The sequence below is a fragment of the Melanotaenia boesemani genome, chromosome 7 (genome assembly GCF_017639745.1).
Source record: "Melanotaenia boesemani isolate fMelBoe1 chromosome 7, fMelBoe1.pri, whole genome shotgun sequence".
NCBI lineage: Eukaryota > Metazoa > Chordata > Actinopteri > Atheriniformes > Melanotaeniidae > Melanotaenia > Melanotaenia boesemani.
This window is the reverse complement of record NC_055688.1, coordinates 1,376,848-1,401,770: the sequence shown is the minus strand read 5'-3', so window position 1 is coordinate 1,401,770 and position 24,923 is coordinate 1,376,848. Positions and strand designations below refer to the sequence as shown.

At 45.3% G+C, this 24,923-nt stretch overlaps 1 protein-coding gene across 3 annotated transcripts; it reads left to right on the top strand.

The window, feature by feature from the left end:
• On the top strand, positions 1–24,344 carry LOC121642565 (TBC1 domain family member 9B). 3 transcript variants are annotated; one of them, XM_041989324.1, is made up of 24 exons: positions 1–252; positions 6,983–7,093; positions 7,174–7,292; positions 7,365–7,596; positions 7,755–8,013; positions 10,202–10,409; positions 11,315–11,512; positions 12,797–12,949; positions 13,033–13,183; positions 13,269–13,483; positions 14,903–15,020; positions 16,408–16,610; positions 17,280–17,362; positions 17,471–17,600; positions 17,721–17,819; positions 17,900–17,968; positions 18,065–18,305; positions 18,379–18,444; positions 21,661–21,729; positions 21,935–21,988; positions 22,903–22,947; positions 23,069–23,160; positions 23,245–23,881; positions 23,961–24,344. In XM_041989324.1, the coding sequence occupies exons 1-23, from the start codon at positions 135–137 to the stop codon at positions 23,842–23,844; spliced, it is 3,633 nt and encodes a 1,210-aa protein (XP_041845258.1). In that variant the 5' UTR covers positions 1–134; the 3' UTR covers positions 23,845–23,881; positions 23,961–24,344. The 3 variants fall into 3 exon arrangements, with proteins under 3 accessions (XP_041845258.1, XP_041845256.1, XP_041845259.1); XM_041989322.1 differs by having other exon boundaries at positions 23,245–24,344; XM_041989325.1 differs by lacking the exon at positions 21,935–21,988 and having other exon boundaries at positions 23,245–24,344.
• Positions 24,345–24,923: the final 579 nt, after the last annotated feature.

Below are 24,923 nucleotides of genomic sequence, written 5' to 3'. Positions count from 1 at the left end.
CGCGTCAGTCGCGGAAGTGATATGCAGTCATCAGACTGGGTGAAAACAACAACATCAGATCTATCAACATCATCCAGAGGCTGATTTGTTCCCCCGGTGTTCCTCCGGCGTAGGGTGAGCAGCAGCGGGCAGAGATGTGGATCCATCCGGAGGAGGTGCTGCTGGCCGGAGCTCTGTGGGTGTCCGAGCGGGCCAACCCGTTCTTCGTCCTGCAGAGAAGGAGGGGGCACGGCCGCGGAGGGGGGCTCTCTGGTGAGTTCGGTCTGTAGTTTGGTTCGGTTCGTGTTCTCGGACTCCGCCATATAACTCAGTGAGAACAGAAATATGGTGTGAATCAGCTGATCGATTATCCGTCAGAAACACGTTCCTCTTTTCTGGGTCAGCATATCTGAAATGTTCTGGATTAATCAGTGATTGTTGCGAATCTGTGAACGGATTCTTCAGGTTCAGACTGTTTTTCTGGGCGGTACCAGACCTTCCTCTCATCTCATTTCATTGTGAAGTCGTTGTCTTCACACTGTTGGTACTAAGAGCTGGACAGGCCCTAAATGCAACACACATGCCTCACATTGTTCCGGTTAATTAGATTGGACTGACACCGAACCCTGAGTTCGTCTCGGTCCAGAACCACAGTCCACTTTCAGAACCAGGGTGCTGAGGTCCGTGTCCTTCCCTCTGATCTAATTCATATAATAATAAAAAGAAAAAAATAAGTTTTCTTGTAAAATCAGCTGTTCACTGACGTCATCATCAGCAGTCAGCTGACAGGAAGTCAGCTGTGTCTACAACTGCTAAGTTTGTTTACATTTGGTGATAAACATGTGGTGTTAACCTAGTGGATGTTAAAGGCCAGGACAGAGTGGATCAACCGATCCCACAAGCTGGGTCACCGTAGACCGGATCACAGTAGGTCAGGTCACCGTAGACTAGTTCACTGTAGACTGGGGTGGGGGGCAGGAAGTTGGTTGTGTTGAACCTCTGAGTATGTCAACCCTGAGTTGATGGAAATTCTGTTTTTTGTTTTTTTGTTTGTTTTTTTTTAGTTCTAGAAAAAAAGTCAAATCCTGAGCCTGTCACCATGGTAACTGATTCTGTGAACATAACCTGCTTGCTGGGAGTTTTTCTAGAATTTTCTACCTGTCTCCTAACACCTGAAGATTTTTATTGTGGTTCCTAACTCTGGGTAAATATACTTAGAGTTGATGGAACCAACTCACTGCAACTGATCTGGAAAAAGAAACTTAGAGTTTATTGGACGTGCTTTCTGGAACAGGACCTGATCTTCAGGAGGGTGGACACCACTTCGGTCTAAAGGATAAAAACTTGTCCCTCAGATGGTTCCTTGTTTACAGAACAGAGCTATTCTTGCTGAAGCTGCTTAGTAATCAGAACCAGGGGTGTCCATTAAAGCATGTTTCTCCCCATTTTCTGCTCCACCACAGACATGAGCGAGTCCAAGTCCCCTATCTAGAACAAAACCAGCGTTTTCACCAGACACCTACAGTTTTCACCAGCTTTTAATCATCCAGCAGACATTAAACAACCCTATCCGTCTCAGGAAAAGAGGCTGGGCTTCCACTGCATCAGTGTTGGCTTGATGTCCTGGTTATTCAGGTTATCCTGGTTGATCTGGTTATCCTGATTGACCTGACTGACATGGTTATCCTGGTTGACCCGGTTGACATGGTCATCCTGGTTGACCTGGTTATCCTGGTTGACCTGGTTGATCTGGTTATCCTGGTTGACCTGGTTGACCTGGTTGGCATGGATATCCTGTCTATCCTGCTTGGTTGCCATGGTTATCCTGGTTGATATGGTTATCCTGATTGACCTGGTTATCCTGGTTGACCTGGTTAACCTGGTTATCCTGATTGACATGGTTATCCTGGTTGACCTGATTGACATGGTGATCCTGGTTATCCTGGTTGACCTGGTTGATATGGTTATCCTGGTTGACCTGATTGACATGGTTGATATGGTTATCCTGGTTATCCTGGTTGACATGGTTATCCTGGTAATCCTGGTTGACCTGGTTGATATGATTATCCTGTCTATCCTGGTTAACCTGGTTGATATGGTTATCCTGATTGACCTGGTTGACATGGTTATCCTGGTTGACCTGATTGACATGGTAATCCTGGTTGACCTGGTTATCCTGGTTGACCTGGTTGATATGGTTATCCTGGTTATCCTGGTTGACATGGTTATCCTGGTTGACCTGGTTAACATGGTTATCCTGTCTATCCTGGTTGACCTGGTTGATATGGTTATCCTGGTTGACCTGGTTGATATGGTTATCCTGGTTATCCTGGTTGACATGGTTATCCTGGTTGACCTGGTTGACATGGTTATCCTGTCTATCCTGGTTGACCTGGTTGATATGGTTATCCTGATTGACCTGGTTGACACGGTGATCCTGGTTGACCTGACTGACTTGGTGATCCTGGTTATCCTGGTTGACCTGGTTGACATTGTTATCCTGGTTGACCTGATTGACATGGTTGATATGGTTATCCTGGTTGACCTGGTTATCCTGATTGACATGGTTATCCTGGTAGACCTGGTTGATCTGGTTTTCCTGGTTGACCTGGTTGGCATGGATATCCTGTCTATCCTGGTTGACCTGGTTGATATGGTTATCCTGATTTACCTGGTTATCCTGGTTGACCTGGTTATCCTGGTTGACATGGTTATCCTGGTTGACCTGATTGACATGGTTGATATGGTTATCCTGGTTATCCTGGTTGACATGGTTATCCTGGTTAATATGGTTATCCTGATGGACCTGGTTATCCTGGTTATCCTGATTGACATGGTTATCCTGGTTGACCTGGTTGACCTGATTGACATGGTGATCCTGGTTATCCTGGTTGACCTGGTTGATATGGTTATCCTGGTTGACCTGATTGACATGGTTGATATGGTTATCCTGGTTATCCTGGTTGACATGGTTATCCCGGTAATCCTGGTTGACCTGGTTGATATGGTTATCCTGTCTATCCTGGTTAACCTGGTTGATATGGTTATCCTGATTGACCTGGTTGACCTGACTGACTTGGTGATCCTGGTTATCCTGGTTGACCTGGTTGACATTGTTATCCTGGTTGACCTGATTGACATGGTTGATATGGTTATCCTGGTTGACCTGGTTGATATGGTTATCCTGGTTGACATGGTTATCCTGGTTGACCTGGTTGACATGGTTATCCTGTCTATCCTGGTTGACCTGGTTGATACGGTTATCCTGATTGACCTGGTTGACACGGTGATCCTGGTTGACCTGACTGACTTGGTGATCCTGGTTATCCTGGTTGACCTGGTTGACATTGTTATCCTGGTTGACCTGATTGACATGGTTGATATGGTTATCCTGGTTGACCTGGTTATCCTGATTGACATGGTTATCCTGGTTGACCTGGTTATCCTGGTTATCCTGGTTGACATGGTTATCCTGGTTGACATGGTTGACCTGATTGACATGGTGATCCTGGTTATCCTGGTTGACCTGGTTGATATGGTTATCCTGGTTGACCTGATTGACATGGTTGATATGGTTATCCTGGTTATCCTGGCTGACATGGTTATCCTGGTAATCCTGGTTGACCTGGTTGATATGGTTATCCTGTCTATCATGGTTAACCTGGTTGATATGGTTATCCCGATTGACCTGGCTGACCTGCTTGACATGGTTATCCTGGTTGACCTGATTACCATGGTTGATATGGTTATCCTGGTTATCCTGGTTGACCTGGTTGTCCTGGTTATCCTGATTGACATGGTTATCCTGGTTGACCTGATTGACATGGTAATCCTGGTTGATCTGGTTGACCTGGTTATCCTGGTTGACCTGGTTGATATGGTTATCCTGATTGACATGGTTATCCTGGTTGACATGGTTATCCTGTCTATCCTGGTTGACCTGGTTGATATGGTTATCCTGATTGACCTGGTTGACATGGTGATCCTGGTTATCCTGGTTGACATGGTTATCCTGGTTGACCTGATTGGCATGGTTATCCTGGTTGACCTGGTTATCCTGGTTTTCCTGGTTGACCTGGTTGACATGGTTATCCTGATTGACCTGGTTGACCTGTTCACCCTGGTTATCCTGATTGACATGGTTATCCTGGTTGACCTGGTTGACCTGATTGACATGGTTATCCTGTCTATCCTGGTTGACCTGATTGACATGATTGATATGGTTATCCTGGTTGACATGGTTATCCTTTCTATCCTGGTTGACCTGGTTTACCTGGTTGACATGGTTATCCTTGTTGACCTGATTGACATGGTTGATATGGTTATCCTGGTTGACCTGGTTATCCTGGTTATCCTTGTTGACCGGTTGACATGGTTATCCTGGTTATCCTGGTTGACCTGGTTGATATGGTTATTCTGATTGACCTGGTTGACATGATTATCCTGGTTGACCTGGTTGACACGGTTATCCTGGTTGACCTATTTGATATGGTTGACATGGTTATCCTGTCTATCCTGGTTGACCTGGTTGATATGGTTATCCTGATTGACCTGGTTGACATGATTATCCAGGTTGACCTGGTTGATATGGTTATCCTGATTGACCTGGTTGATATGGTTATCCTGGTTGACCTGGTTGATATGGTTATCCTGGTTATCCTGATTGACCTGGTTGACATGGTTATCCTGGTTGACCTAATTGACCTGGTTATCCTTGTTATCCTGATTGACATGGTTATCCTGGTTGACCTGATTGACATGGTTATCCTGTCTATCCTGGTTAACCTGGTTGACATGGTTGTCCTTGTTGACCTGATTGACATGGTTGATATGGTTATCCTGGTTGGCCTGGTTATCCTGGTTGACCTGTTGACATGGTTATCCTGGTTATCCTGGTTGACCTGGTTAATATAGTTATCCCTATTGACATGGTTGACATGATTATCCTGGTTGACCTGGTTGACACGGTTATCCTGGTTGACCTGGTTGATATGGTTGACATGGTTATCCTGGTTGACCTGGTTGACATGGTTATCCTGGTTGACCTGGTTGATATGGTTATCCTGATTGACCTGTTTGACCTGGTTGACATGGTTTTCCTGGTTGACCTGGTTGACATGGTTTTCCTGTCTGTCCTGGTTGACCTGGTTGATATGGTTATCCTGATTGACCTGGTTGACCTGGTTGACATAATTATCCTGATTGACCTGGCTGACCTGGTTGACATGGTTATCCTGGTTGACCTGATTACCATGGTTGATATGGTTATCCTGGTTATCCTGGTTGACCTGGTTATCCTGGTTATCCTGATTGACATGGTTATCCTGGTTGACCTGATTGACATGGTAATCCTGGTTGACCTGGTTATCCTGGTTGACCTGGTTGATATGGTTATCCTGGTTATCCTGGTTGACATGGTTATCCTGGTTGACCTGGTTAACATGGTTATCCTGTCTATCCTGGTTGACCTGGTTGATATGGTTATCCTGATTGACCTGGTTGACATGGTGATCCTGGTTATCCTGGTTGACCTGATTGGCATGGTTATCCTGGTTGACCTGGTTATCCTGGTTTTCCTGGTTGACCTGGTTGGCATGGTTATCCTGTCTATCCTGGTTGACCTGGTTGATATGGTTATCCTGATTGACCTGGTTGACCTGTTTATCCTGGTTATCCTGATTGACATGGTTATCCTGGTTGACCTGATTGACATGGTTATCCTGTCTATCCTGGTTATCCTGGTTGACATGGTTATCCTTGTTGACCTGATTGACATGGTTGATATGGTTATCCTGGTTGACCTGGTTATCCTGGTTATCCTGGTTGACCGGTTGACATGGTTATCCTGGTTATCCTGGTTGATATGGTTATTCTGATTGGCCTGATTGACATGATTATCCTGGTTCACCTGGTTGACACGGTTATCCTGTCTATCCTGGTTGACCTGGTTGACATGGTTATCCTTGTTGACCTGATTGACATGGTTGATATGGTTATCCTGGTTGACCTGGTTATCCTGGTTATCCTGGTTGACCGGTTGACATGGTTATCCTGGTTATCCTGGTTGATATGGTTATTCTGATTGGCCTGATTGACATGATTATCCTGGTTCACCTGGTTGACACGGTTATCCTGGTTGACCTATTTGATATGGTTGACATGGTTATCCTGTCTATCCTGATTGACCTGGTTGATATGGTTATCCTGGTTGACCTGGTTGATATGGTTATCCTGGTTATCCTGATTGACCTGGTTGACATGGTTATCCTGGTTGACCTAATTGACCTGGTTATCCTTGTTATCCTGATTGACATGGTTATCCTGGTTGACCTGATTGACATGGTTATCCTGGTTGACCTGGTTGACATGGTTATCCTGTCTATCCTGGTTAACCTGGTTGACATGGTTGTCCTTGTTGACCTGATTGACATGGTTGATATGGTTATCCTGGTTGACCTGGTTATCCTGGTTGACCTGTTGACATGGTTATCCTGGTTATCCTGGTTGACCTGGTTAATATGGTTATCCCTATTGACCTGGTTGACATGATTATCCTGGTTGACCTGGTTGACACTGTTATCCTGGTTGACCTGGTTGATATGGTTGACATGGTTATCCTGGTTGACCTGGTTGATCTGGTTGACATGGTTATCCTGGTTGACCTGGTTGATATGGTTATCCTGATTGACCTGTTTGACCTGGTTGACATGGTTTTCCTGGTTGACCTGGTTGACCTGGTTATCCTGTCTGTCCTGATTGACCTGGTTGACCTGGTTGACATGATTATCCTGGTTGACCTGGTTGACATGGTTATCCTGTCTGTCCTGGTTGACCTGGTTGATATGGTTATCCTGATTGACCTGGTTGACATGGTTATCCTGTCTGTCCTGGTTGATCTGGTTGATATGGTTATCCTGATTGACCTGGTTGACATGATTATCCTGGTTGACCTGGTTGACATGGTTATCCTGGCTGACCTGGTTTACCTGTGTGTTTGCTGCAGGTCTCCTGGTCGGGACTCTGGATGTGGTTCTGGATTCCAGTGCCAGAGTAGCTCCATACAGAATCCTACTGCAGACGGCGGACTCTCAGGTCTACTGGACCATCGCCTGTGGTGAGTTCGCTGGGCCAGGACACCCTACCAGGTGACTTGGTGATAAAGGTTTTGTTTTAACCCTCTGCTGTGTCTTGCAGGCTCATCCAGGAAGGAGATCACAGAGCACTGGGATTGGCTGGAGACCAACCTGCTGCAGACCATCTCCATCTTCGACAACGATGAAGATATCACCACGTTTGTGAAAGGGAAAATTTGTGTACGCTGCTTCTTGTTTGCGCTGTTTTGTTCGTGTCCTGGTTCTGTTGGTGAGTGATGTTGTTTTATGCAGGGCATCATCGCGGAGGAGAATCGACTGAAGGAGAGTGAAGAGCAGGAGGAGGACAGTGGGAAGTTTCGGGAGGCGGAACTGAAGATGAGGAAGCTCTTCGGGATGCCGGAAGAGGAGAAGCTGGTGAATTACTATTCCTGCAGCTACTGGAAGGGCCGAGTGCCGCGGCAGGGCTGGCTCTACCTGTCCGTCAACCACCTGTGCTTCTACTCCTTCCTGTTGGGAAAGGAGGGTAAGAGCAGCCAATCAGAGGCTAGAGTTCGTGAACAATCCACACCACAGCTGTTTACCTGAGCAAGTCCTTCTGAGTAATCAGAGTACTACAGCAGAAAATTTAGCATGTTTTTTTTCTGATGTGTCTGTGCATGTGTTCATTTCATGTGACCTCAGTGACCCTGGTGGTGCCGTGGACCGAAGTGACGCAGCTCGAGAAGAATGCCACCCTGGTTTTTCCGGAGAGTGTCCGTGTGAGCACCCGTCACACTGAACATTTCTTCTCTATGTTCCTCAACATCAACGACACCTTCAAGCTGATGGAGCAACTCGCCAACATTGCCATGCGCCAGCTGCTTGACAACGAAGCGTTTGCCGCCGACCGCTCGCTGCCTAAACCCTGCAAGACTCTGAAGAATGTCTCTGCACTAAAGAGGTCTCACTTTGTTCCAAACTTTGAGTCTGAAATAAAGTCTAAGATTTTATTTTCTTTACAAACCAGAAAAGAAACTAATTCTTCCTATGATTTTTTAATTCAACATATTTAATGTTTTAACATCTGTTTCTTTTCATCTAGTTTAACATCTCAGGCTGCAGCATGTCCTTAAAGTTCAGTTCTAATGAGGAAAAAGCTAATGATGCCATCAGATTGAAGATTAAATATATTCAGAGGAGCTCCAGAAAACCAGTAAAAACAAGTTTCTCAAAAAGACTGAAGGATTTCTATGTTTCTCACCCTACAGTCAGAATATCATTAAACTTTTCAATGGATCTGGAGGAATTTTAGTGTCTAAATGACAAGGGAGCTTTTTACTGTGAACTCTGATCCCTCAGACGGACCTGCATCCAGAACCATCATACATCAACAGCTGATAGAACCACATGAACAAGAATTACTGTGGAAACCTCTGTTAACCTCTACAATACAAAGTTACATTCAGTAACGTTAATTCAGACTTTACTGAGCAGAAAGGAACCTGTGTGTTAACTTAGTACAGAGTTCTAGAGGCATTATTGACTTCTCTGGACTCTGAGGCATCAGGAATGAACCATCACAAGGAGGAAACCTGGACGGTGACCAATCAGTATTCCAGATCTTTGTTGGAACAAATTTAAGAAAAAGCAAAAAGAAGCATCCAAATTGTTGTGAGCAACAAATCCAAAAGCATGGGTCTATGATGGTACGGGGTCGGATCAGGGTTCTGTGATGGTATGGGGTTGGATCAGGGTTCTATGATGGTATGGGGTCGGATCAGGGTTCTGTGATGGTATTGGACTGGATCAGGGTTCTGTGATGGTATGAGGTCGGATCAGGGTTCTGTGATGGTATGGGCCTGGATCAGGGTTCTGTGATGGTATTGGGTTGGATCAGGGTTCTGTGATGGTATGGGGTCGGATCAGGGTTCTGTGATGGTATGGGCCTGGATCAGGGTTCTGTGATGGTATTGGGTTGGATCAGGGTTCTGTGATGGTATTGGGTTGGATCAGGGTTCTGTGATGGTATGGGGTCGGATCAGGGTTCTGTGATGGTATGGGCCTGGATCAGGGTTCTGTGATGGTATTGGGTTGGATCAGGGTTCTGTGATGGTATGGGGTCGGATCAGGGTTCTGTGATGGTATGGGACTGGATCAGGGTTCTGTGATTGTATGGGGTCGGGTCAGGGTTCTATGATGGTATGAGACTTGGTCAGGGTTCTGTGATGGTATGGGACTAGATCAGGGTTCTGTGATGGTGTGAGGTCGGATCAGGGTTCTATGATAGTATGGGACTGGATCAGGGTTCTGTGATTGTATGAGGTCGGATCAGGGTTCTGTGATGGTATGGGACTGGATCAGGGTTCTGTGATGGTATGGGACTAGATCAGGGTTCTGTGATGGTATGGGGTCGGATCAGGGTTCTATGATGGTATGGGACTTGGTCAGGGTTCTGTGATGGTATGGGACTAGATCAGGGTTCTGTGATGGTGTGAGGTCGGATCAGGGTTCTATGATGGTATGGGACTGGATCAGGGTTCTGTGATGGTACGGGACTAGATCAGGGTTCTGTGAAGGTATGGGACTAGATCAGGGTTTTGTGATTGTATGGGACTAGATCAGGGTTCTGTGATGGTATGGGACTAGATCAGGGTTTTGTGATGGTATGGGTTCAGGTCAGTTCTGCAACATTCATTCAGAAAAGTTTACTGATGTTTTACAGCAACCTCTGGTTCCTTGAAGACCACGTCTCTTTTAGGGTTGTCCATTCAGTTTTCAACAAGACAATGAAGACCCACCTTCTGCTACATTACAGCAGCATGGCTGAGGAAGAGGGGGGTACGAGAACTGGTCTGCATGCGGTCCTGACTTGAAACAACCACAACCTAGTACTGTTGGACACCTGAAGACGTGTTTGCAGGATGAACAGGACAAAATAACACCTGAAATTCTTCATAACTTGGTATCCTCAGTGTTAGAATGTCTTTTTGGCGAAAGAATGGGAATGTTACGGAGCGGGAAAATATTCCCACAAACAGGATTTTCTGCTTTGGGATTTTATTTTCTGTATTAGCTCATTAAACAGATAAACTGTTTGTGTCTGATCATCTCCTTCAGCTTTGACCTGATCAGCTCTTTCCTTTTGACAGAGATTTTGATGCCAGGGCGAAGAATGAGCGGTACCGGGCCATGTTCCGGCTCACGCAGGACGAACGGCTGGATGGACACACGGACTGCACACTGTGGACGCCGTTTGCTAAGATGCATGTGGTTGGACAGCTGTTCATCTCCAACAACTACATCTGCTTCAGCAGCAAAGAGGAGGATCTCTGTCAGCTCATCATCCCACTCAGAGAGGTAAACCACCGGACTGGGCCGGGCCTGCCGGTAGTTCAGGAACATTCAGAGTTATGTCTGTCCATGTCTGTTAAAAAAAACTTGGGGACTTTAATGTGGATCTTCTCATGTTCCCCTCAGGTTCCTCTTAGTTTCCTCTCATAGCTCTTTCACACTGTGTGGGTACAGTGGGTATGGTGCTGGTTCTTTTGAACCAGTCAGCGATGTCAGGTCGTAAAAATGTTCTGCGGTCTGGCGTTCAGGTGAATCCAGCCTTTGCCCATTAATGACATCATGTTCTGCAATGGAGAAACAACTTTTTTCAGTCTTAATATGCCACCTGATTCAAAATTAGGTTTGAGAAGACGATCTTACAGTTTCTCTGATCTGACAGCAAATCTAGCCGTTGCCCACTGATGACGTCACAGTTCACAAAGAAGAAGCACTATTTTTTTATGCTCATTGACAACCAACTTTTCAGGTTCCAAGCCAACTATTCTTTGGTCTGAATCTACTGACCGGTTCAAAATTAGGTTTGGGAACCAGCCAGTGCCCGACAAGCGTGAAAGGGTTATGAGGTTCCTCATGTTCCTCAGATATGTGTTTGTCTGAAGCTGTTCTCAGAAATGTTGTGCAACAGCTTACTCTGAAATGATAAATCCTGTTCAGGTCTGCAGATAAATCGTCCACAGGAGGGTCACATATGAAGACATGTTTCAGGTGGTGTAATGACCTGGATCTGTGCTGGAAAAGGAATCCGGTTACAGAATAGACTTAGAACTGGTCCTCCAGTGTAGGACAGAGAGCAATGTTCACATCTTCCTGTTTGGACCCCTATGTGTTTAATCAAACAACAGCTTGAGACACCAAACAGGACGTTATCAGACTTATTCTGGTTATTTTACCCATGATCCTCTGCTCCTCAGGTGTCCATTGTGGAGAAGGCAGACAGCAGCAGTGTCCTTCCTTGTCCTGTCTCCATCAGCATGAAGAACAAGATGAACTTCCTCTTTGCCAACCTTAAAGACAGAGATTTTCTGGTCCAGCGGATTTCAGACTTCCTGCAGCGCACACCGGACAGTTCATGGGGTGACACCAATCCTCTGTCCCTGATTGGACAATCGGTATGTCCCTCATAGCTCAGACTGAGGGTTTACTTTAACCCCTCAAGCCCGACCGACCCACCGGTGGGTCCAGCAGGTGTAAACACAAGTTCATGTGTGTAAAAAAGTTACTTTAGTGATGTAAGGATATTTTATTTATAATGTGTCTTAAAGAAGAAAACCTAATGCCTCTAAATCAACTCTCCAAGTGCATTTAGTCAACAAAGAATTTGTTTAATAACAACTTTAAAATACGTATGCCACAAACAACAGCGCCACCATAACCAGTAACACCCGAAACAAAATGCAACACAACACGTGATCCGTTCACTCCACCCCAACATATAGGGTATCAAATGAAACTAGAAAAGCTGCACTTTCATATGATACCAAGCATAAAAAGATATTCGCCAAGCACCTCACGTCAGTCTCAAAACAAACACAAAGCTAACCGTTGCATATCACAGCAGCCTTATCAGACAGCATGTTTATCACCAAATACACCAAATCCCAAACATATTCTCACAAACAGCCACATATTTTATTTTCTTACCTTTTTGTGGTCATCTTCAGTCTGTCCACATTGTTCTTCGACCAAAACTCACAGCGTAGTAATCCATAATGGTGAAACTGCGTCATGTGCTAACATGTCATATGCTCCCATTCACAGCCATTTTGTTGTGGGTCTTGGCAGTGTAAATAAAGTTTGGTCAAATTCTACATCTTACAAGCTTTCCAACGATATCTTACACTTGAAAGAGACTTTATCTGTCAGGTATAAATGCTTGCGCGTAAACAAAGGAGTAAAGCACAATTTGGCACAGTTTGGGTATCCAAGTGGCCAAATGGAGAGTCGGCCTGGTCCTATCCACACTAAAACCTGTATAAAAGCTATGAGCTTTGTTCTGTTCTCATGAAACTTTGTACAGTTGTAGTCAAGGAGTTGCTGAATGCATGTAGTGGTATCTTTATGCACAGAATGATTTCTATCATGATGTTTTCATCTGTGTACAAAAAAAAAAACAATTAAGCGAGGATAATTTTTTTATTTTTACCTATGGTTTATCACAATTTGCACAGGCACAGGAACATTCACAATGTTTCTGACACTGGATTTATATTCCATAGGGTCTTACCTGTCTGTTGAGACCAAGGTTATGTATATTGACCTGAAAATTACAAAGTTATTGTTGATTTAATTTGGGTAGGTCTGTTCAGGCGAACTACACCTCTAAAAACCCTAGGGTTCAAGGAGTTAATTGATTTTTCCAAATCAGTCTAAATTAATGTTATTAATGTCCTCAGGTGTCTTCCAGCGTCCCCTTGTCCTCATCTGCAGAGTCAGGTGGCAATGGTCCCCACAAGGGGCGCCATTACCACCACGGTCTGCCCACTGCCAGCCAGGGTCTGCTACAACTCTACCACCACGATGCTCCAGAGAACCTGGGACCCAAAGCTGTGAGTTCTAGTCCCAGTTAGATGAAGTATCCCGAGGAGAAATAACTCTAAAACATCTTCCTTCACTCACCTTTCTCCGGCAGATGAAGGAGAAGATGAAGGAGGAAGCATGGAACATCCATTTTTCAGAGTTCGGTCGTGGTGTCTGCATGTACCGGACCTCCAGAGCCAGAGAACTTGTCCTCAACGGGATCCCAGAGCGTTTGAGAGGAGAGCTGTGGCTGCTGTTTTCTGGTCAGTATCTAGCCGTCTATCCACCCATCTAGTCATCAGTTCTTGAGTCTGAACCACCTTTTTTCTGGTCCTTCCATCTCTCCAGGAGCACAAAATGAAATGGCGTCACATCCTGGTTACTATGGCGACTTGGTTGAACAGGCTATGGGACTGTGTTCATTGGCTACAGAGGAGATTGAGCGTGACCTCCACCGTTCGATGCCAGAACACAGAGCTTTCCAGAATGAGATGGGAATCGCCGCCCTGCGCCGTGTCCTCACCGCCTACGCTCACCGCAATCCAAGCATCGGATACTGTCAGGTCAGAAAAAAATCAGAAGAACCGGGCAGCCAAATCCAACTTCCACAGTTTGGTTCTGGTTCTTTGGATTAGCCCATGCTCCACCTCACCTTCCCGAAGAGTGATCTCTGTGGTGGTTTCAGTATATGATTGACAGAAGGAGGGATTCGTATGTAGCTTTGTCTTATTTTTGCAAGGACAATCTAACGCCTGAACCCTTGATCACCATTTTTTGGATGCTTCCACCTAAGAGAAATTTCACTGGGTCTAAAATTCATTGACTAGCTCATTGACTAATCCTCCTTCACTGGAAATCTTCAAGACCTCCCTACTTTAAAAACTGGATCCAGGGTGTCCTGTCTATAGGTGTGTCCCAGCTCAGGGTCTGAGAACTGGGACACACGTTATCTTACCACTTGGAAAGTTAAGATATGGAAGGGGCAGACCCAGTCACAGATTCATCACCATCTGCACTATCCGGGAGGACCACAGATGCTATAAATTTTTATAAAACATACAAAATTCATCCAAAATATACATAATTAATTTTACAAGCAAGGAGCATAGTACATGCGTGAACATGGCCCCGTTCCGCTCATTCTTCGCCCTGGCATCAAAATCTCTGTCAAAAGGAAGGAGCTGATCAGGTCAAAGCTGAAGGAGATGATCAGACACAAACAGTTAATCCATGTAATTTTCAGGCAATTGTATGGAATTAACTTTTGAAAATGGCTCAAATTGACCCAATGATATGTCAGCATACGTACAACACCGACATCCGCTGTTTACATGCAGAAAAACATGCCTAAAATATAAAAAAATGCATGACAATAACCTAGAGAATAACCTGGGTGGGCCATCCTCATGTCGGGGAGGTGCAGATTTACCCCCAAACACTAGCACCATGTTACCATTTAAATGATGTGTTTTTATCGTGGTAAATGGACTGTACGTATTTAGTGTGTTTCTGGTCACATGTTGATCACACAAAGCACTTTTACACTACATGTCACATTCACCCAATCACACACACACACACACACACCTCATTTACCACTTCTGTTGTTTATAGTAAATGCTTTTTATGTACACACACAAACATACAAGAAGGGAATCTGAGGTTCAGTGTCTTTCCCCATGACACTTTATTATCTAGTCAGGAACTGATCCACTGACCTTCCGGTTGTTGTTCTTCCTGAGCTACAGCTGCCCAACAGCAGTGGGTCTGACCTAAAGAAAGCCAAAGGTATAAAACAAGGACTCATCCCTTATACCTTCTGATAAAGACGGTTTTCTCTTTGGATAATTGTGTGTAAAATAATAGATTAATTGAATCAGTTATTTAGACTGAAAAACTGAAAGGAAAATCATGTCTTTTCCAATGAATTATCAAGAGCAGAGTTGTTTTCATTCAGACTGACTCATTGTCTCCTCCTTCAGGCCATGAACATCGTCACCTCTGTGCTGCTGCTCTACTGTACCGAGGAAGAGGCCTTCTGGCTTCTGGTGGCGCTGTGTGAGCGCATGCTGCCAGACTACTACAACACCAGGGTCGTAGGTCAGTAACAAGACCAGGGTCAGAACATGACCAGCTTCTCTACCAGGACCAGGGTCTGTAACAGAAGCAAGGCCTTGCTGGGAGACTGGGCGTTGTTAACAAGACAGAGGTTAGAAACTAAATAAGGGTCCATAAACAGACTAGAGTCGGTAATAAGACCAGAGTCGATTACAAAACTGGTGTCAGTAACAAGGCCAAGGTTGATCATACAACCTGGATCATTAAAGGGGTAGTGCACCTAAAAATGTGTTTTGTTTTGTTTTGTTTTGTTTTTTAGCTGTAAACAACTGTTTTACTTAATTGTGATGAAAATCACATACACTGTTGATAAAATTTGTATTTTTTAAATTTATTTTAAAAACAGGATTAAAAAATGGCTCATAACGCCCCCTACAGGGTAAAACCAAGTAACATAGAGAGGTTATCTACATCACTAGAAAATGTTAATACCCCACAGCCCCTCCGTCCAGATGCAGGTAGGCGGGGCCTCGCCTTGCAGGCTTAGAAAACCACGCCCACCAATATGAAGGGATGTGAACTTATCTGGTGTAGATCTGCTAGTTTCAGACTTCTATTCTTCCACAGAGTTTCTGGTGAAATCTTCCTGCAATGAAATGGATTTGTGCTTCTGAGGGTGTAAAAGTAAAACCGGACTTTATTGTTTACCTGCGGATCCTCATCTGGTGACAGACAGCAGCTCAAATCGTAGCAGCAGCTCTTCCTGCAGCAACTTCCTGCAGCTGCCACAACCTGCCGCGAGTCTCCACAGCTTTCCAGAGCTGCTGGAGCTGCTGACAGGCAGCTAACAGCGCTAACAGCTAACAGCGCTAACAGCTCACACTGATACGTTCAGGACCACCTGGTTCATGTGTAGCTGAGGAGGTTCAGGAGGGAAAGTCTTCCACCTCAAAGACGCTCTGTGGTGTAGCTGCTTGGTGAATCTGGCTGAATCTGAGCTGAGCTGCTGTCTGTCAATCATTTCTGCCTGTTTATTCAGCTCCGTCCACTCTCCGCCCCCTGATCACCCGACACCTCCCACCCTAACCCTCACAGTTTCAGCCATTTTTATGTATTTGGCAGTGGGTGGAGTTACGCAGAAAGTAGAGGGGGGAGGTACACTTTAACGGAACCAGGTCTGGTAGAAAGATTAGGGTCCATAAGCAGACTGGATTCTATTACAGGACTAGAAGCACCACCAGAATCAAGAATGTGCAGAACTGATAAGTTACAGACTAAGTTAGGGAAACTGTCTGGATGTTGACAAGCATCCACATTAATTTTGTTTTACCAAAAAACAAAACAAAAGGGTTTGTTTTATCTGAATAGCAAAGCAGTTATGGTGAGACCACAGAGGTGCCACCCAGTCTCACAAGGTTTGTCCCTACAGGAGCTCTGGTTGATCAGGGGGTGTTTGAGGAGCTGACCCGGGCCTTCCTCCCCCTGCTATATGAACACATGCAGGAGATGGGAGTCATCTCCACCATCAGCCTTTCCTGGTTCCTCACCCTCTTCCTGTCCGTGATGCCGTTCGACAGCGCTGTCCTTTTGGTCGACTGCTTCTTCTACGAAGGAATCAAAGTTATCTTCCAGGTATAAACCTGCTGACCGTTACCACTCAGTTCGGTTTACTATTATTCATATAGCACCAATTTACAATGAAGTAAGTCCACAAGTCCAAATCCGAATGTATACAACATCAAATCATAGAGAGCAGATAAAGAAATGAACTCTCATGGAATCTAGTGTGATTCAGTCCTCCATCCTGAGCTGCATGAAGCACTGGAGAGGAAAAGTCCCATTTAACAGGAAAGAACCAGAACCAGGTCATCTAGGGCCATCTAAGCCAGGGATACCTGCTGAGAAAGAAAAATACAATTCAATGACAACAACAACGTCAGATGTTTCTACATGGAGAGTAAAGAGAACAGAGAGGAGCCCAGTGCATCATGGGATGTCCCCCAGCAGCCTCAGCCTATAGCAGCAGAACTAAAGGATGGGTTAGGGTCACCAAGCCAGACCTGCTAGAAGATTTATCAGGAAGGAAAGTTTGAAGATGATCTGAAGGTAGAGAGGGTCTGATACCTGAAGCCAGACTGGGAGCTCATGTGAGGAGAAGAATTTTAAATTCTACTCTGAATTCAGCAGGAAACCGATGAGGAGAAGGTAGAGCTGGAAAAATATGATCTCTCCTGCTAGTTCTCATCAGAACCTCGGTGCAGCAGCATCACGAAAGCATCATGTCTTCTCATTGACCTGCAGGTGGCGTTGGCTGTTCTTCATGACAACATGGACGCCCTGCTGTCCTGCAATGACGAGGGAGAGGCCATGACCATTTTGGGCAGGTAGGAGTCCAGACCAGATGCAGAACAGGTTAAGAACTAGCTGAGACCTGGACTGATCAGGAGGTAAAGGAGGATAAAAATGATCAGTTCATCACACCTGTCCTGCAGGTACCTGGATAACGTGGTGAATAAACAGACTGTGGCTCCACCCATCCCCCACCTGCACGCCCTGCTGACGTGTGGAGATGAACCCCCACCTGAGATGGATGTCTTCGACCTCATCAAGTCGTCCTATGAGGTCAGAGTGATGCAGGAAGCGGTTTTAACACAACAGTTGAACACCTGTTCTGAGGTTAGACTGGAATCTGTCTGAATCCGGGACATTATCGACGATGATGGAACCTTCTTCTCTCTGCAGAGGTTTGGCAGCCTGCGCTCTGATGTCATCGAGCAGATGCGATTCAAGCAGAGGTTAAAGGTCATCCAGTCTCTGGAGGACACAGCCAAGAGGAGTGTGGTGGGTGTTAGCATGTTGTTAGCTAATGCTAACGTGCTCCTGAGGACAGTGAGTTCAGTTTGATGTTTTTCTGTGTGCAGGTGAGGGCGATGATGACGGAGTCGGCCTTCAGCATCGAGGAGCTGGAGGAACTCTACTGTCTGTTTAAGGTCGGGATCAAATCTAAACCAGGTCTCCTCCTTCAGACGTCTCTGTCCTCTGTGTCTAACCTGGTTGTCTCCGTCTCTTTGTCTGACCCGGTTCAGTCCAAACACATGACCAGCTGTTACTGGGGCTCCAGCAGCTCTGCAGCGGAGCGCCATGACCCCAGTCTGCCGTACCTGGAGCAGTACCGCATAGACCCGGTCCAGTTCGCCCAGCTCTTCTCTGCTCTCGCTCCCTGGGTCTGTGGAGGTCACACCCCCACACTGTCGGCCCGACTCTTCAGACTTCTGGACCAGAACCAGGATGGGCTTGTCAACTTCAAAGAGTTCATCACTGGACTCAGTGAGTCCAGATCCAGAAAACAGACCCAGCTTGACATGAAGATGGTTTCATCTGTGTGTTTTTGTCGCTGCAGGTGGGATGTATCATGGAGACATGACGGAGAAACTCAAACTGCTGTTCAAGCTCCACCTCTCACCAGGTAACATCACACATACTACCTGATCAGGTGACCTTGGGGTCCAGTTAAGATCCTTTTATGCTCAACGCAGTAACGAGCAGCAAAAGAGAGAAGCCAGAGAAGAAGAGGAACAGGAAGGAAAAACAAAGCAGAAAAAGACTGAATATGAGGACAACAAAGGTAGAAACTGGTCAAGCTTTTGAAGAAAGACTAGTGTTTAGGCCGGGGTGGGCGGTTAGCGACGCATTACCACCACCAAACGGCGTCTGAACCTGACATCGGCTTACGGGAGTGAAGTCTGAGCTCAGCACGGCCCCCTACTCAACAACCATGGCAACATAAGACACGCATGGAAGCATGAGGACGGTGATGTTTGCACATGTACGGGAGCATAAATGGGCCTTTAGACTCCTAGACCAGGTCAACCAACTAAATTTAGGAAGTTCATAGGTACAAACATATTAGTCAGTAATCAGCTGCTGATAAATCCCACATGTTCTGAATCACCTGCTCGTACCTGTTCATGGCCGTTTACATTCCTTCTTCTACATCCACTTAGAAGTCACGCAGAAATCTTATGTTCCTCCTCGGAAAGATGGAGAGAAAGAAAGAATTACCTTCTACTGAGTCTGAAGCAAACCAAACGTCTGTTTAGTTCACTTGTTCAAGTTTAGCTTATATTTATTTTAAAAAAAGAATAATTTGCCAACGTTTAAAAGCAGAAGATAAATATTATTTAACAATCCTCAGAAACAACATACTGTGTAAAATCGAATAAAAAATTAAAAGTCAAAACATGGTTACTGCTGCTGCTGTCTGCAGCTGATGCAATCAGAAAAGTCTCACAAAGGGACGGGAAGTCCGTGGACAACCACAGAAAGCAGCAAATGAAGTGGTTCATGGTGTAAAAAGTAGTTTCAGGGTGATGTTAAAGATCATCACTTTATCCTCCTTATTTATAAAGATTCTGGTCACTTTCAAGCCTGACATCTTAAGCTTTTATTATCGGCTGTTCAGAAACAAACTTATTACTGGTGCCATTTTACTGATTCTGGGCATACCAGTGCCTTGTCACAGTGGTGAATGGAATCCACCAAAAAGTCTTACATTTAGAATTTTTGTCATTGGTGTCTAAAACAAATTTCGCCACCATTGGCGTTATTTGAAATATCCCAGTTTGGAGCTGCCTCTTCATGCTGGTGAACGGAAGCCAGCAAAAACCACTCTATCCATCTTATTTCTGAAGATTTTGCCCATTTTCAGGCTGTAGGTTTAGAAGTTGGCCGCAGGATGCCTGTTTGATATTTCACACAATTAACCACTCGGTCGTTGCATCGATATCCTGGCCCATGCTCCGAACCAGTGGACAGTAATGAGATTTATTAGTAGAGACTGGGTGTGGTGCAACACTTTTTGCTTCAGCAGCTCACTACTGTTTTAACTTTTATATAAAACACCCACATTTTTACTACAAATGGCTCCAATTCAAATATCACAGATTTCTAGTGGAAATGTCAAAAACATGGTGGTCGTTGGTTACAAACTGCCCAACTACCAGGGTGGGTTGTAACAGCAGCATTTCTCGTCTTTCTCGCTGTCTAGACAAGCTTTGAAATAAATAGAATCAAGAAATGATTATTACTTTTATGTGAGGGGATGGTTATAACACCTTTAAAACATACGTTACAGCCCACCCCGAGCCTGCAGACATCGTTCAGCTAACTGTCAGCAAGGTGGCTGGAAATTAGAAAAAGGGAAATACATAACATTTGGTCTAAAAAACAACAATTTAATGTGCTGTAGGTCAAATGAATTTATCTTCTGCTGTATAAGTACTAAACAAAGTTTACTTTAGTAACTGAAAATAGTTTTTTTTCTCAATAAAATATGCACGTTCCCTTTTCCAGGCCTGACAACCATGAGAGATGGAGAAGGAAGTGGGTAAACACTGAAACGATCACATGACTTCTCGTTCATCTCTAAGGCCTTACAGCTCCCCCCATGTTACCGCCATACCCAGCCTCACCACTCATATCCGTAGTCAGTATCAACAAGTACTTAAATGTAAGTTCTTGTACTCGGTTTGAAAAAATGTGGTATTGGTGCATTTTTAAGAAACATCAAGAACCTTTTGGAAAAATGGGGAGCTTCTTTGCTTTTTAGGGGAGCAGAGCTCCCTTTAACTCAGTCTCATGTTTAATTGTTCAAGAGAAATAAATGTTTTTTAGTCCAAAGAAAAGCATGAATGGTGTGATGTCCAGCCTGTCTCCCATCTCAAGTCACTGACCAAAATCTGCTTGTGTATCAACCATAATAGTTCAGTTAGCATAACTTTCCAACACAGGTCGCCAACAGAATCTGATCAGAAGTCACTCTGTGGTCCCACCGCTCAGATCAGCTGTCTGATGGCGAACTCGCAGCAGAGAGCAGACCAGTGAGGGTCAGGTGTCACCTGTCTGACACAGGTGTCTTCTGTACGCTTCCTACCCAATGAAGCAACGCGTTTTTTTTATTTCAAAAAGTTTACTAGTACTCGGTATTTTGACAAAACAAAGAGTACACGAGGAAGCTGAGATTTCTGATACCTGCCACTAGGTTGTGTGTCTACGATGTCGTAACGGGTGGCAATGTCAGCGCAGGGCGGGATGGCAGGAATAATATGGAGCTCCGGGTCAGGGTTAGGACAGGATAAGGAGGAGCCAGATATCCTGGAGAGGCCCGACGTCATCACAGGAGTGAGAGCAGCGATCTGGTGACAGCGGAGTCTGAAAACCTGCAGCTGGAATCCACAGCTCCACCATGCACACACACACACACACACACACACACACACACACCTGCCTGCCAGGGTCTGCAGTGTTGTTCTCGTGTTTACGAACATTTCCAAGTACAAGATGGTACTCCTTCTTGTGGGAAAATGTTCAGATCTGGGTGTACGGTTGTAAACGAGGGTCCAGGTCGTAAACCGTGACGCGAGTCAAAATGAAGAAAACAAGGAAGTTGTTTAGTTCTTATGTAATCAGACACTTAGTTATAACCCTAACCTGACATGTTTCCATAGTAGTCTTCCATCTTCATCAGAGGTGTCTCTGGATGCTGCGTACACGACACCAGATGCTCATTGAGGCGCGTCGACCCGTCAGACGACGCATCGGAGACGGGCCGACACGCCCACGCTGACCTACACATCAACTGAGGGAAAGTTGTTTACACGGGATCTTTGTTTGTTTGTTGCAGCTTTGTGTCCTGAGGAGGCGGAGTCTGCTCTGGAGGCCGCACACTTCTTCACCGAGGACGAGCCACCAGGTGAGCACACACACACACACACACAAACACCCTCAGTCTTCCTGCTGTCAGCTGATCACCAGCTTCCACATCTACAAACTGATTTGCATGAACCAACAGGTGACAATCCGAACGTTTCACTCTGCTGCTTCCTCTTTCTCCTCTTCCTCGTCTGTGGCTGCTTCTTCTCCTCCTTCGGCTTCTTCTCTGTGATGTTTCCCTCCAGAAACTTCCTTCCTGTCTGATCTGGACACTTTGCGGCAGCAGGAAGTGACATCAGGTTTGTGTCATTTTGGTCAGACATGATGTTTCATGCAGTCAGTGATGTCACAGCAGGTGTGTCTCACCTGCCTCACCTCATCCCGTATTAACCCGGAGCAGACCTGAACCAGTAAAGTGACCCAGTCGGCTGAAGTCCGTAGTAGGTAGTTCGTTTCTCCACCACATCATCGGTCACTGGAAGTATCTGTTCCAGCAGTAGGTGTGTGTGGTCTGACCCTCCTGTTTCTGTAGAGCAGCCTTTCTCTGGGGGTCCCGAGATCATTCCAGGGGGTCGCATGATCACTGTAAAACAACATAGCCCCTCAAATAAGTTTAATCAGCGCCTTTTACAGTTAACGCGTTAATACAAAGAGACTCTGTTAAATTAACAGGTCATTTTCTGGACGTATTAAAAATCACAATTTGGCATCATCTCAGTGAGAGAAGCTGATTTAGGGTGTGTAGGTGCCTTGTTACATAACCCACCAAAAAAAACTTTCCCCTCTTTATTTATGAAATTCTGACAATTTCCAAGTCTTATATTCACACAATTAACCACTCAGTGATCGTAGAGGGGGGTGGGTGGAGGTCGCTGCTGTAGAGGCCTGAAGTCGGCTCCACGACGGTTTTTGCTGGTTTTGGTCGCCTCAGTTTGGAGTTTTAAGGCGTGAATGAATTCTGGTGAAGTTCTGTGTTCTTGAGCAGAGAATGTCCTACCAGAACCGTACGAGAACCCAGGTGCAGGTGTCACACCTGTAATGACATCACAGGGCCAGGGGTGTGTCATGATGCCGTATGTTCAAAATGTAATCTGATTACTGTCACAGTTCATCTCCAATCAGTTCAAGGTTTTATTTCTGTTTAGTTTATGATGAGGAGGATGATGATGATAATGAGGAGGAGGATAATGATGATGATTTCCTCTCTGAACAGGTGAGGAGGGAAAGGATGGTGGAGGAGACGGTGAAGAAAAGAAAGGTAAATGCCCTCCCCCTCCCGACAGTGTGTACAGGTGACGTTCACACTGAAACTTTACCTCCCTGACCTCGGTCTGTCAGGTGCACGTCCCTGTCTGACCCCTCACCTGTGTCTGTTTCAGAGGTGAAGGACTACAGGTATTACCTGAGGATGTGGGCCAAAGAGAAGGAGCCCAAAAAAGAGACGATCAAAGACCTGCCTAGGATGAATCAGGTGAGGCATGGTGCAGGTGAGTGTGTGAAGGTGTGTTAACCTGTGTGTTAACCTGTGTGTGTGTGTATGTGTGTGTGTGTGCAGGAGCAGTTCATCGAGTTGTGTAAAACTCTGTACAACATGTTCAGCGAGGAGCCGTTGGAGCAGGAGCTCTATCACTCCATCGCCACCGTGGCCAGCCTACTGCTGCACATCGGGGAAGTCGGCAAGAAGTTTGGAAACGGCAGCAAGAAGCCAGAGACCACGCCTCAAGCCCCGCCCACAGCCCTGGAGGATGAGGGGGTGCCCGGCGAGGGAGCTTCAGGTGAGGCTCAGGTGTGCCAGGCTTTGGCCGATGCCCAGCTGGAGTCGCCAGCTCCGCAAACATCTGACGAGGAAACCAAAGATGACACGTCGGTGTCGTCGTACTCGGTGGTGAGCTCCGGCTCGCTGCAGTGCGAGGACATCGCTGATGACACCGTGCTGATCGGCACCCAGCAGAGGCGGGGCAGCGTGCTGGATGTAGACTGGTCCATCACCTTCGAGCAGGTACTGGCGTCGCTGCTCACTGAGCCTCCACTCGTCGACTACTTTGAGAGGAAAGGAGACATTCAGGCCAAGATGGCCGCCTGTAAGGCTCAGCGGGTCGTAGAGCGTCAAACAAGCTCCGCCTCTGACCTCGAACTCACCCAGCATTCCGCCTAAATCAGCTGACCACCTGACTCACCAGCAGGTTCCTCAGGTGAGACAGGCAATTCACTGATGTCATCATGTGATTTGTGCTGCTGATTGGCCCTTAACTGATGACGTCATCTCGGCAGTGACTCTGATTGGCTGGTTGGTCCTGCAGAGGGAAGAAAGTCTTCGTCAGCGATTGGCCGGTGACGTCGCTCCAGTTGGGTCATTGATCAGTCCCAAACAGGAAGTAGACGAGCAGGTGAACTCACCTGTTGGATGTTTCTGTCTCTGTTTTCTAACTTTTAACTTCAATTTTATTGATTTACAGAATAAAAGTTCAGTGTTTTTTTTTTATACTTTTGTTTTGAAGCCTTGTTTGTTTTTTCCTGTTTTTAATGACGTCACACGTGTTTACTTCTTGTTAAAAGTGATGTTACAGTGTTTCTGTCAGTTTAACCTGCCTGCTTTTAAATCCATCACATTGATCGGTTATTGATCTGTACGCTAATAAATACTGAAGGAAATCATCTGCTTTTGTCGTTTCCTGTTATTCATTTTTTAAATTTGTTTTTTTTTGTTGTTGTCTAAACTAACATGTACAGAAACCGTCTTTTATTTTCAGTAAAAGAAAAAAATTACCTTTAGAATAAATAAAAAAAAAAAAAAAAAAAAGAGAAATAAAATAAAAAGAGAAAATTACATTAATTCCTTTAACTCGTTGGAAAATTCAAATCATTTTTAGGTTTCAGATCCATGAGCAAATTTGAGGGATTATGATTAAATTTTGAACATTTTCTGTATTGTTGTGTACAAGGTCTTACCCACGACGAGCGGGGGTTCATGGGGAGGCAGATTTACAGTGTAAGAACCGGAAAGAGCTTCTTATTTCACTGTTCATCCAACAACATACTGGTAATGCTTCATATTTCACCAGCATTCCTCTTTCAGTCACACTCTCTCACACACACACACACTAACACACACAAAATAATGTTATTACAGAGTAAAACTTTCATAGTTTACAAAAATTTTACTATTTTCTCATAACTTTGGTCAAGTGAATGCATATTACTCATTTCAATTCAGCTTTATGTGTATATCACCAC

Excerpts from the sequence above, each read along its gene's own strand:
- LOC121642565 (XM_041989324.1), top strand. The coding sequence starts at position 135 with ATGTGGATCCATCCGGAGGAGGTGCTGCTGGCCGGAGCTCTGTGGGTG. Across the intron at positions 253-6,982 it reads CCGCGGAGGGGGGCTCTCTG|GTCTCCTGGTCGGGACTCTG; the intron begins GTGAGTTCGGTC and ends TGTTTGCTGCAG. Across the intron at positions 15,021-16,407 it reads CTACAACACCAGGGTCGTAG|GAGCTCTGGTTGATCAGGGG; the intron begins GTCAGTAACAAG and ends TTGTCCCTACAG.